At 47.2% G+C, this 12623-nt stretch overlaps 1 protein-coding gene across 7 annotated transcripts in view; it reads left to right on the top strand.

Moving 5' to 3' along the window:
- Positions 1 to 12623, top strand: part of SPNS3 (sphingolipid transporter 3 (putative)) — a 64051-nt gene that overhangs the window by 8354 nt on the left and 43074 nt on the right. The window contains exon 1 of one of the 7 annotated variants that reach the window (XM_043477564.1): positions 11386 to 11849. The exons of 2 other annotated variants lie outside the window; for them this stretch is intronic. In XM_043477564.1, the coding sequence (XP_043333499.1) occupies positions 11654 to 11849 (196 nt within the window). In that variant the 5' untranslated portion in view covers positions 11386 to 11653. Of the gene's footprint in view, positions 1 to 11385; positions 11850 to 12623 lie in introns of those variants that run through there. 4 more of the 7 variants (XM_043477574.1, XM_043477582.1, XM_043477608.1 and 1 more) reach the window with 4 other exon arrangements.

Here is a 12623-nt window from a genome sequence, read left to right as displayed (position 1 = left end):
CCATCTGCTAACCTCAACCTCCCTCTGCATCCTTCCCACAACCTGTCACCCTGCAGTCTATTCTCTATGTCCATGATTCTGTTTCATAAATAGGTTCATTTGTGTCTTATTTTATTTTTTTGGTGTGTTGCAAAGCACTTGGGATCTAGTTCCCTGACCAGGGATAGAGCCTGCATACTCTGCTTTGGAAGCATGGAGTCTCAACCATTAGACTGGACCACAAGGAAATCCATTGTCATATTTTATATTCTACATATAAGTGATATCATGTGGTATTTGTCTTTTTCTGATTTACTTAGTATGATAATCTCTAGTTGCATCCATGTTGCTGCAAATGGCTTTATTTTGTCTTTTTTTGTGGCTGAGTTGTATTCCTTTGTATATATGTGCCACATGTTTATCCATTCATCTGTTGATGGACATTTAGGTTGGTTCCGTGTCTTTCTGAATCATATGTTAATTCTGGGCTTCCAGGTGGCATGGTGGTAAAGAATTAGCCTGCCAATGTAGGAGATGCAAGAGACTAGGGTTCAATTCCTGGGTTGGGAAGATCCCCTGCAGTAGGTAATAGCAACCAACTCCAGTATTCTTGCCTGGAAAATTCCATAGACTGAAGGGCCTGGCAGACTACAGTCCATGAAGTCAAAAAGAGACATGACTGAGCACACACACACACACATGATAATTCTATTTTTAGTTTTCTGAGGAACCTACATACCATTTTTTTTTAAAAACAGTGGCTGCATCAACTTACATTCCCACCAACAGTGTAGGAGGATTCCCTCTTCTCCACATTGAGTGACTTTTTTGTTTTTCAAAAATTTATTTATTATCTATTTTGGCTGTGCTGGGTCTTAGTTGTGGCTTGTGGGATCTTCATGGCAGCCTGCATACAGTATCTAGTTCCCCCTCCAGGGATCACACCTGGGCCCCCCTGCATTGGAAGTGTGGAGTCCTACTCACTGGACTACCAGGGAAGTCCTTGGGTGACTGTTTAAAATTGAGTAGTCAGGGAGGGCTTCCTGGAGGAGGTGACATTTAAGCTGATGTCTTAATAAGAATGAGCTGGTTGTGCAAAGATCTCAAGGAATAGCATTCTGGGCAGAGGGGATTAAGTTTCTGAAATGAGGATGAGCATTTGTGTTTGAGGGACAGAGAAAGCATGACTGTAACAGGATGGGCAGCAGGGAGGGAGATAAGAGATGTGGGGTCAAGACAGCAGAGTCAGATCACTAGAGGCTGAATTCAGGGAAAAGGATTTGATTTTACACTGTGTGTGGGAGAAAACCTTTGGAAAGTAGTCCCCCCACTCCCAGTGGTTTACTCAAGCAGGGGAGTTACCTATTCTGATATCCATTTTACAAAGATTACTCGGGGGTTGTGTAGCTTGTGGGCCAGAGAGGCAGTGGTGGAAACAGAGAGGTCAGTTCACATCCCACTGCGGTGGTCCAGGTGAGGGATGGTGGAGATGAGGAGAAAAAGGATAGATTCAAAATGTGTTTTAGAGGCAGAGAGGGAAGGACTGAGTATGGGGGATGAAGGAAGAAAAAGGCTCATTTGGTTTTTTGCTTGAGCATCTGGTGGATGATGGTGATTTAACGGTGTGAGACGACTGAGGGAGGAGGAACATGGGAGCAGGAACCAAAAATCCCATTTTTTTTAATGCTTATATTTATTTATTTGGCTGCATACGGTCTTAGTTGCAGCACCTGGGATCTTCAGTTGCTACCTGTGGGATATAGTTCCCTGACCAGGGATAGAACCTGGGCCCCCTGCATAGGGAACGCTCCACTGCTTGATTGTCCTGACTACTACCTCCACTAAAATGTTGAGTAGAAGAGGGGAGAGCAGACATTCTAGTCTTATTCCTGATCTTGGTGGGAGGGAACATCCAGTCTTTTGCCATTAATTGTAATGTCAGTTGTGGATTTTTTTTCATAGACGTACTTTTTCAGAATGAGCAAGTTCCTATTCTCAGTTTGAGTATTTTAAACAGGAAATGGTGTGGGATTTGCTAAACAGTTTTTATTTTGTATTCATTGAGATGATCATGTGAGTTTTGCTTATTGATGGGATGCATTACATCAGTTGATTTTTCAGATATTAAACCAACCTGAGATAAATCCTGCTTGGTCATGGTGCATATTTCTTATAATTAAAAATATTATTGTTTTAAGCCACTACATTTGGGGGTAATTTGCTAAGCAGCAAAATATAATTAGTTCAAGCTGCCTAGTATGGGGCCATGGGCTCCTTGCCACCTTAGCTGCCAGGTGGCTGGGCTCAAGAGTGGGGCAGTTAGGTTCTCCAGTATCTGCTCTCTCGGGTAGCCGTGAAGGCCTTGTCTCTCCAGTGTCTTGGTGGTGGGGTAGTCTCACGTGGAGCCAGGAGCCAAGGACATGCTCTTCTCTTTGGTGGCATGAGTGTTACAGCTGGACACGGGATACCTACAAGCAGAGCTGGAACTAGAACCTAAGTCACAAGTCCCTGCCTCTCCAAATTCTTTCAATGAAAGTCATGACTCAGCTAGAGTTTCATCTATGTCCTCCTGTAGCTTTCAGTTACACTTGATTACATGAGGAAGACAAGTGTTGTCTATTTGCATGAGGGCCTAGGTGGTCCCTGGAAAATACTGGAGTGTGTGGCTATTCCCTTCTCCAGGGGATTCTCCTGCCTCATCGAACCCAGGTCTCTCTCATTGCAGGCACACTCTTTACCATCTGAGCCACCAGGGAAGACCCCAATGCCCGGAAGATAATTTGCCTTAATTAACCAAAGAGTCAGGGCCTCCAGCTTAATTTATTTTTATTTTTTATTTTTTGACTGTGCAGTGTGGCATGTGGGATCTTAGTTTTCCTGACCCAGGATCGAACCTGTGCCCCTTGCAGTGGAAATGCAGAGTCCTAACCAGTGGGCCACCAGGGAAGTCCCAGGGCTTCCAGCTTGATGAGGGCAAACCTCCCGTGCTGGAGGGCAGAGTGATGCTGCATAGGGCTCCTGCCCACCACTTGGACTGTGCTCTGCCCCTCAGACCCCGGTCCACACCCAAGGGGAAGGGAGCTGTGAACACTGCTACAGGGATGGCTTCCCCAGGTCCCAGAGAGGTGCCCTTGTGTGCAGAGAGCTCCTAAGTGCTCTATATTTGGGAGAAACATTTTACACACAAGAAAGTCTCCCTCTGTATGATCCCCACAGAAGTGTTTGGGGTCATGTTTTCAAAAAGGAAGAGAGTTCTAGCTATTTGCTGGTAAAGGCCAGAGTGACAGAAATACTGCTGCCAACGATTACTCCCAGGCTGGTGCAGCTGGGGGCCTGAGAAGCAAGTTTCATTCACTCATTCACAACATCCATTTTGTCTTTCTTCTCTGGTCAAGGCCAGGGTCAGACTCTGGAGAAGGCAGGCAGAGTGCCTTTCCTTTGAGGGGCTTGATGACCCACAGGGAAGACAGAAAATCTCAATAATGAACAGTAAGTTTCATGATAGAGATAAGCCAAGCCTGAAGGCTTCCTGGAGGAGGTGACCTCTGAGTGGAGTTTGGAAACACCAGTAGGAGGTCACATCATGAGGCTGATGGGTGGATATTGAAAGCCAGGCATAGGGGAAGTTGAGAAAATTATCTTCCTTTTTTTTAAAATCCGTCTTCTTCCACTTCCTCTTTCCCTTTCCCTTTCTTCTTTTCCTTCTCTTTTCCCATCTTTCTTTCAGTTTGGCAGCCTCCCTCAGCCTCACCCCACCCCCAGTGCAGGCCCACCACTCACCAGGGCTGGGTCCCTATTAATTGCTAGTCCTTGTATTCATAGATTCTGAGGGAAAGGAGGAATTTTCAAAACTGCTCCCAAATCAGGAGAGCCCTGGTGGTCCAGTGGTTAGGGCTTGGTGCTTTCACTGCCAGGACCCAGGTTTGATCTCTGGTCAGGGAACTAACATCCTGCAAGCCAAGTGGTGTGGTCAAAAAAAAAAAAAAAGAAGAAATCAGGAGAGCCGGCATGAAGAGGGGATGTGGGCCTGTGTAGGCCCAAAGTCCTGACTTTCTGGTGTAGCCGTACCCTTGTGACATCAGCAGCCCTGACCCCTGCCACACATATACCCTCCCACCCCAGCCAGAAGTACAGTTCATGGTCAGCCATGTTTTTCTTGTTTTGTTTCAAGCGTTATTTTTTGGTGTGATCATAAAAGCTATCCATGCCACTGCTTTTTTTTTTTTTTAATATTATTACATAAGCTGGATACTGCAGAAAATTTAGTATAAACAAATAAGCTAGTAAGATAGTATAAGGATTTCCCTGGCAATCCAGTGTGGTTAGGACTCAGCATTTTCATTGCTGGGGCTCAGATTCAAACCCTGCTCAGGGAAATTGAGATACTTCAAGCTCGGCCAAAAAAAAAAAAGAAAAATTATAGCATAAAGGAGAGGAGCACAGAGTTCAGAGCCAGAGGGGGCAGTTGTTTAGCCTTTTGGGGGCGGTTTCTGTGTCTAAAAGAGAACTATAATTATCATACCCAATTCACAGGTAGCAGGCAGGACCCATCACATGGAAAGTACTATGTTAATATTTGTTATTATTACAATTAGCAAGTAAGGAAAAAAGAAAAGAAAGGAAAAATAGTACCTATGAATTTAGGCGCCTGAGCTAAGTACTGTTAACCCTTTGGGATATATGCGTCTATGCTTTTGCCCTGGGTTTATGGTCGGTTCCATAATGTGGGATACAATATGATCACCGCTCTTATTTTCCCAGCTGATCATTCACACTTGCACGTGTCTCATTAGCAAGCAGTCCAGGATCTTGAGCCCACCCTGAAATTTCCATGAACTAACTTGGCTGCTTACACAAGCCTGAAATAGCTCATGAGTGCTGTTGCTTCTTATGGCCGCAGGGTGTCGCTGTGGGAGCCTGGTCCCAACCTGTCCCTAGTATTTGCTGGTGAAGGATGCCCTTGCTTTTTGAAAATGGGCTGAACTCAGCTAGGGCCTCCCCAGGCTTGACATCTCAAGACTGTGGCGTTCAGTGTACAGCAGCTCTCTTTCCCGTACACTTTCCTGGAAAAGGGAACGGCTACCCGCTCCAGTATTCTTGCCTGGAGAATTCCATGGACAGAGGAGCCTGGTGGGCCACAGTTCATGGGATTGCAGAGTTGGGCCCAACTGAGCGACTAACATTTTCACTTTTTTCCCACTAGTTAGGGTGACCACTAGCTTCAGGAGCCCCGGGTTAGGACAGTGTTTCCTCTTCTCCCTGGGAGCCCACACCGGGGGCTTGTTTAAACCCTCCAAACATCGAGGGTTACATGACACCCCCTTTTCCTGGGAGTGTGGTTGCTCAGTCCCTCTTGGAGGGCACCGAGGTGGTTAGCCATCTGCGAAAGACGTTGTTGGCTCATCCAACGGCTACTTTCCTTCCTCTTCTTCACCAAGAGGCAATCTCACCCGGTGCCCACCTTTCCAGCTTCTCATGCAGCTGGGTCATGGACATTGGCTCAGACCTTACTGAGGGGTCCTGAGGAACTGCTGGCTGGGGATTTCTAGGGAAGACTTCCCTCCCTGATAAATATGCATGACCATCTTTCGGGAGACATTTCCTTCCTTCTTATATGTGAAAGGTCAAGCCTACAGATGAAGGCTGAGGTCTCCAGCCTCCAAGAGGATCTCCAGGTAGCTTTGCCTCCTGGTTATCTGTGCCCTTGAGTAATCCTGTCCTACAATGACAGGGCTGGCCTGTGTGACAGATTAGAATGCAGCAGAATGCAGACTTAAAAAGTGAAAGGTTTTGATTGGATTCCTATTGGATTGCTCCCTCTGAAGGAAACAAGCCACCATGTTGTAAGGACACACACAAAGGCACATACCCCACTGTGAGGACACACACAAGGGCACACACCCCACTGTGAGGACCACACGGGCACACACCCCACTGTGAGGACGCACACACGGGCACACACCCCACTGTGAGGACACACACGGGCACACACCCCACTGTGAGGACACACACGGGCACACACCCCACTGTGAGGACACACACGGGCACACACCCCACTGTGAGGACACACACACAGGCACACACCCCACTGTGAGGACGCACACACGGGCACACACCCCACTGTGAGGACACACATGGGCACACACCCCACTGTGAGGACACACACAAGGGAACACACCCCACTGTGAGGACACACACGGGCACACACCCCACTGTGAGGACGCACACACGGGCACACACCCCACTGTGAGGACACACACGGGCACACACCCCACTGTGAGGACACACACAAGGGAACACACCCCACTGTGAGGACACACACGGGCACACACCCCACTGTGAGGACACACACACGGGCACATACCCCACTGTGAGGACACTCAGGCAGTTCTGCAGAGAGGAGCCAACAGCTAGCACCAACTTGCCGGCCATGTGGGTGAACCTCAGGGGTCCTGGGAAGTGGACCCTCCAGCCCCAGTCCGGCCTTGAAACGAGCGCAGCCCTGGGTGGCATCTCTCTTCACCACACAAGAGACTGACTCAGAACACTCAATAAGCTGCTCTCAAATTCCTGACCCACTGAAACCATGAGGAATAATAAATAATTATAGTTACTTAAGGGCTTCCCTGGTGGCTCAGTGGTAAAGGATCTGCCCACAGTGCAGGAGACGTGGGTTTGATCCCTGGGTTGGGAAGATTCCCTGGAGAAGGAAATGGTAACCCACTCTAGTATTCTTGCCTGGAGAATCCTATGGGCGGAGGAGCTTGGTGGGCTACAGTCCATGGGGTTGCAAAGAGTCGGTCATGTCTTAGCGATTAAACCACTACCAACCATAGTTGCTTAAAGCCATACGTTTGTGGGGATATTATACAGTAAGAGTGTGTGTGTGTGTGTGTGTGTGTGTGTGTGTGTGTGTGTGTGTGTGTTAGTTGCTCAGTCATGTCCGATTCTTTGTGACCCCATGGACTATAGCTCCTTAGGCTCCTCTGTCCCTGGAATTCTCCAGGCAAGAATACTGGAATGGGTTGCCATTCCCTACTCCAGGGGATCTTCCTGACCCAGGGATTGAGCCCAGGTCTCCTGCACTGGGCCTCTCTGGTAGCTCAGTCAGTAAAGAATCTGCCTGCCGTGCAGGAGACATGGGTTCAATTCCTGGGTCAGGAAGATCCCCTGGAGAAGGGAATGGCAAGTGTCTTTTCCAGTGAGTGGCCTCTTCGCAAAGAACTGGAGCTTCAGTTTCAGCACCTGTCCTTCCAGTGAATATTCAGGGTTGATTTCTGCTAGGACTGACTGGTTTGATCTCCTTGCTGTCCTAGGGACCCTCAAGAGTCTTTTCTCCAGCACCACAATTCAAAAGCATCAATTGTTCAGTGCTTAGCCTTCTTTTTTTTTTTTTCTTCAGTGCTTAGCCTTCTTTATGGTCCTCCTCTCAACACAAAATAACTGAACCATCTTCAATCCTATCAGCTATGTATGAAGGTTTCAATTTCTCTATATCTTTGCCAACACTTATTTTCTGGTTTTTTAATTGATAAAGCTTACAATTCTAGTCCATACTAGTGGATATGAAGAGCAGTATATCATTGTGGTTTCTTTAAGACACTTACAAATTATTTATTTATCTATTGGCTGTGCTGGGTCTTCATCGCACCACACAGCCTCTTCTTGTTCATGTGGGCGTCTCTTGCTGCGGAGCAAGGGCTCTAGTTAAAAGCTTATGTGCGTGCTCGGTTGCTCAGTCACGGCCGACTCTTGCGACCCCGTGGACTATAGCCCGCCAGGCTCTTCTGTTCATGGGATTTCCCAGACAAGAATACTGGAGTAGTTCGCTATTTCCTACTCCAGAGGATCTCCCTGACCCAGGGATTGAACCCACGACTCCTGCATTGGCAGCTGCGTTCTTTACCCCTAGCACCACCTGGGAAGCCCAGTTAAAAGCTTATGTCCACACAAAAGCTTGCATGTGGATGTTTTTTTATCAGCTTTATTTCTTTATTTAGTCAGCTCAAGTTTTTTTTTTTTAAATTTTGATTGAAGTGTAGTTGATTTACAATGTTGTGTTAGTTTCAGAAGTACAGCAAAGTGAATCGCTTACACATACATCCACTCTTGTTTTTAGATTCTTTTCCTCTAAGGCCATTATGGAGGATGAGTCAAGTTCCTGTGCTATGCCATAGGTTCTTATTAGTTGTATATGTAGTGTGTACATGTCAATCCCAATCTCCCAATTTATTCCTCCTCTCCCCATCCCCCAGTAACCATGAGTTTGTTTTCTATATCTGTGCATCTGTGACTCTATTTCTGTTTTGTAAATAAGTTCATTTGTACCCCTTTTCAGGTTCCACGTGTAATTGGTATCATATGATATTTGTATTTGTGTCTGACTTACCTCACTCGGTGTGACAGTCTCTCAGTCCATCCGTGTTGCTGCAAAGGGCATTTTTATTCTTTTTTATGGCTGAGTAATATTCCATTGTATATATGTATGACATCTTTTTTATCCATTCCTCTGTTGATGGAAATTTAGGTTGTTTCCCTGTCCTGGCTAATGTAAACCGTACTAAAATGAACATTGACGTGCATGTGTCTTTTCCAATTATGTTTTTCTCTGGATATATGCCCAGGAGTGGGATTGCTGGGTCATATGACAGTTCTATTTTTAGCTTTTTGAGGAATCTGCAAACTGTTCTCCATGGACACTGTACTAATTTAAATTCTCACCAACAGTGTAGGTTGGCTCCCTTTTCTGTACATCCTCTCCAGTGTTTATTGTTTGTAGATTTTTATTTATTTATTTTCAATTGAAGGGTAATTGATTTACAGTATTGTATTGATTTCTACCAAACATCAACATGAATCAGCCATAGGTTTACCCGTCCCCTTCCACTTGAATATCCTTCCCCCTCCCTCCCCACCCCGCCCCTCTCCGTTGTTGTGGAGCCCCAGTTTAAGTTCCCTGAGTCATACGGCAAATTCCCATTGGCTGTCATCTATTCTACACGTGGTAATGTGTGTTTCCGTGTTACTTTCTCCACACCTCCCACCTTCTTCTCCTGCTGAGCCCTGTCCATAGGTCTGATCTCAGGGTCTGTGTCTTCCCTGCTGCTCTGCAAATAGTTTCTCAGGACCATCTTCTTACATTCCATATATATGTGTTAGTGTACGATAACTGATTTTCTCTTTCTGACTTACTTCACTCTGTATAATAGGCTCTAGGTTCATCCATCTCATTAGGACTGACTCAAATACTTTCCTTTTTACAGCCCAGTAATATTGCATTGTATATATGTACCACAGCTTCTTTATCCTTTCATCTGTTAATGGACATTAAGGTTGCTTCCATGTCCTAGCTACTGTAACTAGAGCTGCAATGAATATTGGGTTACATGTATCTTTTTCAATTTTGGTTTCCTCAGGGTATATGCCTAGCAGTGGGATTGCTGGGTCACATGGTGGTTTTATTCCTACTTTTTAAGGAATCTGCATACTGTTCTCCACAGTGGTTGTATCAGTTTGCATTCCCACCAACAGGGCAAGAGGATTCCCTTTTCTCCACATCGTCTCCAGCATCTATTGTTTGTAGATTTTTTTATGATGGCCATTCTGATTGGTGTGAGGTGATAACTCATTAGTTTTGATTTGCATTTCTCTAATAATTAGTGATGTTTAGAATCTTTTCATGTACTTTTTAGCCATCTGTATATCCTCTTTGGAGAAATGTCTACTTAGATCTTCCACCCATTTTTTGGTTGGGTTGCTTGTGTTTTTGATATTGAGCTGCACAAGCTGTTTGTATGTTTTGGAAATGAATGCCTTGCCAACTGCTTTGTTTACACATATTTTCTCCCATTCTGAGGGTTGTCATTTTGTTTTGTTTATGGTTTCCTTTGCTGTGCAAAAGCTTTTTTGTTTCATAAGGTCCCATTTGTTTATTTTTGTTTTTATTTATAATTGTCCAAACTTGTGAGCCTCCAAGACGCCCTTCAGAGGTGAATGGATAAGTTGCAGTCCATCCAGACAGTGGAATATTATTCAGCACTAAGCAAAAATGAACTCTCAAGCCATAAAGCAACATGGAAGAAACTTCAATGCGAATAACTAAGAGAAAGAAGCCAATCTGCAAGGGCTCCATGCCGTACAGTTACAACAATATGACATTCCAGAAAAGGTAAAACTATGGAGACAGTAAAAATTCCAGTGGTTGCCAGAGGATGAGGAGAGGGAGGGATGAACTGGCAGAGTACAGAGGATTTTAGGGCAATAAAATTATTCTGTAAGACACTATAATGATGTGCATGCGTGCTTAGTAGCTCAGTCGTGTCTGACTCTTTGCAACCACGTGGACTGGTAGCCGGCCAGGCTCCTCTGTCCATGGGGATTCTCCAGTCAAGAATACTGGAGTGGGTTGCCAAGCCCTTCTCCAGGGGATCTTCCTGACCCAGGGATCGAACCCTTGCCTCTCAGTCTCCTGCAGTGACAGGCAGGTTCTTTACCACTAGCGCCATGGACACTAGTTCACAATGATAGGTACAGGTGGTACTCATTTGTCCAAACCCATAAAAGGCACAACACCAAGAGTGAACCCTAATGTGAATGATGGACTCCGAGTGATAATGACGTGTCAGTGTAAGTTCATCAGCTGTGGCAAATGTCCTGCTCTGGGCAGGGGTGTAGATAATGGGGGAGGCTAAGCATGTGTGAAAGCAGAGGGGTATATGGGAAATCTAAACATTTTGCTCAGTTTTTTGTGAACCTATGACTGCTCTTAAGAAATAAAGTCTATTAAAAAAAATAGTGTCCCTTGTTTGGGTTTGTCTGAGATTCTGTCATGATTAGACTGGGGCCATGCAATCCTGGTGGGAATTCTGCCCCTCATTAGTGATGCTATTTTATTTATTTGCCTGTGCTGGGTCTTAGCTGTGGCACATGGGGTCTTTTAGTCGCAGCATGTAGGGGTCTAGTTCCCTGACCAGGGTTTGAAGCTGGGTCTCCTACATTAGGAGCGTGGAGTTTTAGCCGCTGGACTGCCAGGGAAGTCCCTAGAGAGACACTTTAAGAGCATGCCAATACTTTGTCCTTCATCAAAAATCTCCCTTTAAATTTCACATCCATTGATGAGCTTTGCCCTTGGGCTGCCTTCCTGTCGGCAGCCCCTCATCGTCTTTGTTCCTCCAGGTAGGACTTTACACAGGAGCAGGGGTTAACCTCCACTTACGATATTGGACTGGACCAGTCCAATATCGCTCTCCTGGCCAACACCTAGGACCCAGGTTCGAATCCCTCATTCACAGTCCATCTCGTGTGTGGCAGCCAGACCCTCCCCCAGCACATGGGACTCTAGGAGACGCCTATCACTTCCTGTCCTGCAAAACTTCTCTTTCTCAGGGCAGCTACCGCATCGCAGGCTGGGTCAAAAGGACCAGTTACTCTGGTTGGCGGGCCAGGAGCTCTCTCCCCCCACCTCGAGCCCCAGGGGCTGTGAATGGTGAAATCTCACCGGTGAGGCTGCAGTGGGCTCAGCAGAGACCTGTGATAAGATCCTGAGCGGTTAGGGCAGCTGCTTTGAGGTTGGGTGACTGGGAGACCACAGGAAGTGACTCTGTGCAGAGCTGATGTGCCTTTCATCCTGGCATCCATCCTGGGACCAGAGCTGCAGGCTGGTGAGGCTGGGGGCATGTCTGTGGAGTTCAGGCAGCCAGAGGGGCTTCACGGTCAGTCCCCGGGGCCAGGTGGACACTTGAGGGCCACGGACACAGGTCCTCCATCCATGCCCACCCCTTGGAGCCTGCCCCGTTGGAGAGCTTATGTGGCCGCTGCGGTGCTCTGCTACATCAACCTCCTGAACTACATGAACTGGTTCATCATTGCAGGTGAGACAGGGGCCGGGCAAGCTGGGCAGCAGCTGCCAGCAGCCGGTGCTGTGTGTCCACAGTGGGCCTCCATCCAGCGAACTTTCTTCTTGTGCGGCGCATCTCTGCTATTCTTACCTCCCCCGCCGCCCCCCCCCCCCACAATGGTTCCAGGCCAGCCTGAATGGGGAGAGGACCAAACGAGTTCCCAGTGTATGCCCCGACTGAGTGTGCCTACAGGTGTGGGTGCTTGACGGCGGTGGGTAGGTGAGGGCTCCAGGGAGGGCTGGGCCTCAGGCAAAGCTCTGGAAATTCTGGGTGGAACGTTGAGGTGAGGTCCAGGCGTAGGACAGGGTGGCCCGGCCCTGCTTCCAAGCAAGAACAAGCTGGCTGCTTGTTTCTGGGGCAGCAGGTGGCTTGCAAACCTTGAACATTGGGCCTTCCTTCCTGTAGGCCCCAGGGCTCAATATACTGTGTGCAAGTCACCACTCATTGACTTCTTCGTCCATTTGTTCAAGGTTCAACCTTCTTTTCTGCCTTGATCAGGCACTCATTCAAGATGAACTGAGTACTATGGGCCTTGGGGACCCAGGGGAGGGAGGAGTCATCCTTGTAGCTCCTGAACACAGGAATGACCATCTCATGTGGCAGAGAGAGAAACTTGTTAACAGGACTCCTGCGAGACAGAGAGATGCAGCCAGATGAGGAAGCATGGGTTGGGGGGAGGGTACCTGGGGAGCTCAGAGGAGGTGCCTGCAGCAGATGGGCTCCCTGAGGCCAGGAGGTGGATTCATC

This window comes from Cervus canadensis, chromosome 1 (genome assembly GCF_019320065.1).
Source record: "Cervus canadensis isolate Bull #8, Minnesota chromosome 1, ASM1932006v1, whole genome shotgun sequence".
Lineage (NCBI taxonomy): Eukaryota > Metazoa > Chordata > Mammalia > Artiodactyla > Cervidae > Cervus > Cervus canadensis.
The sequence above is the reverse complement of the archived record's forward strand: the minus strand, read 5'-3'. Positions and strand labels throughout refer to the sequence as shown.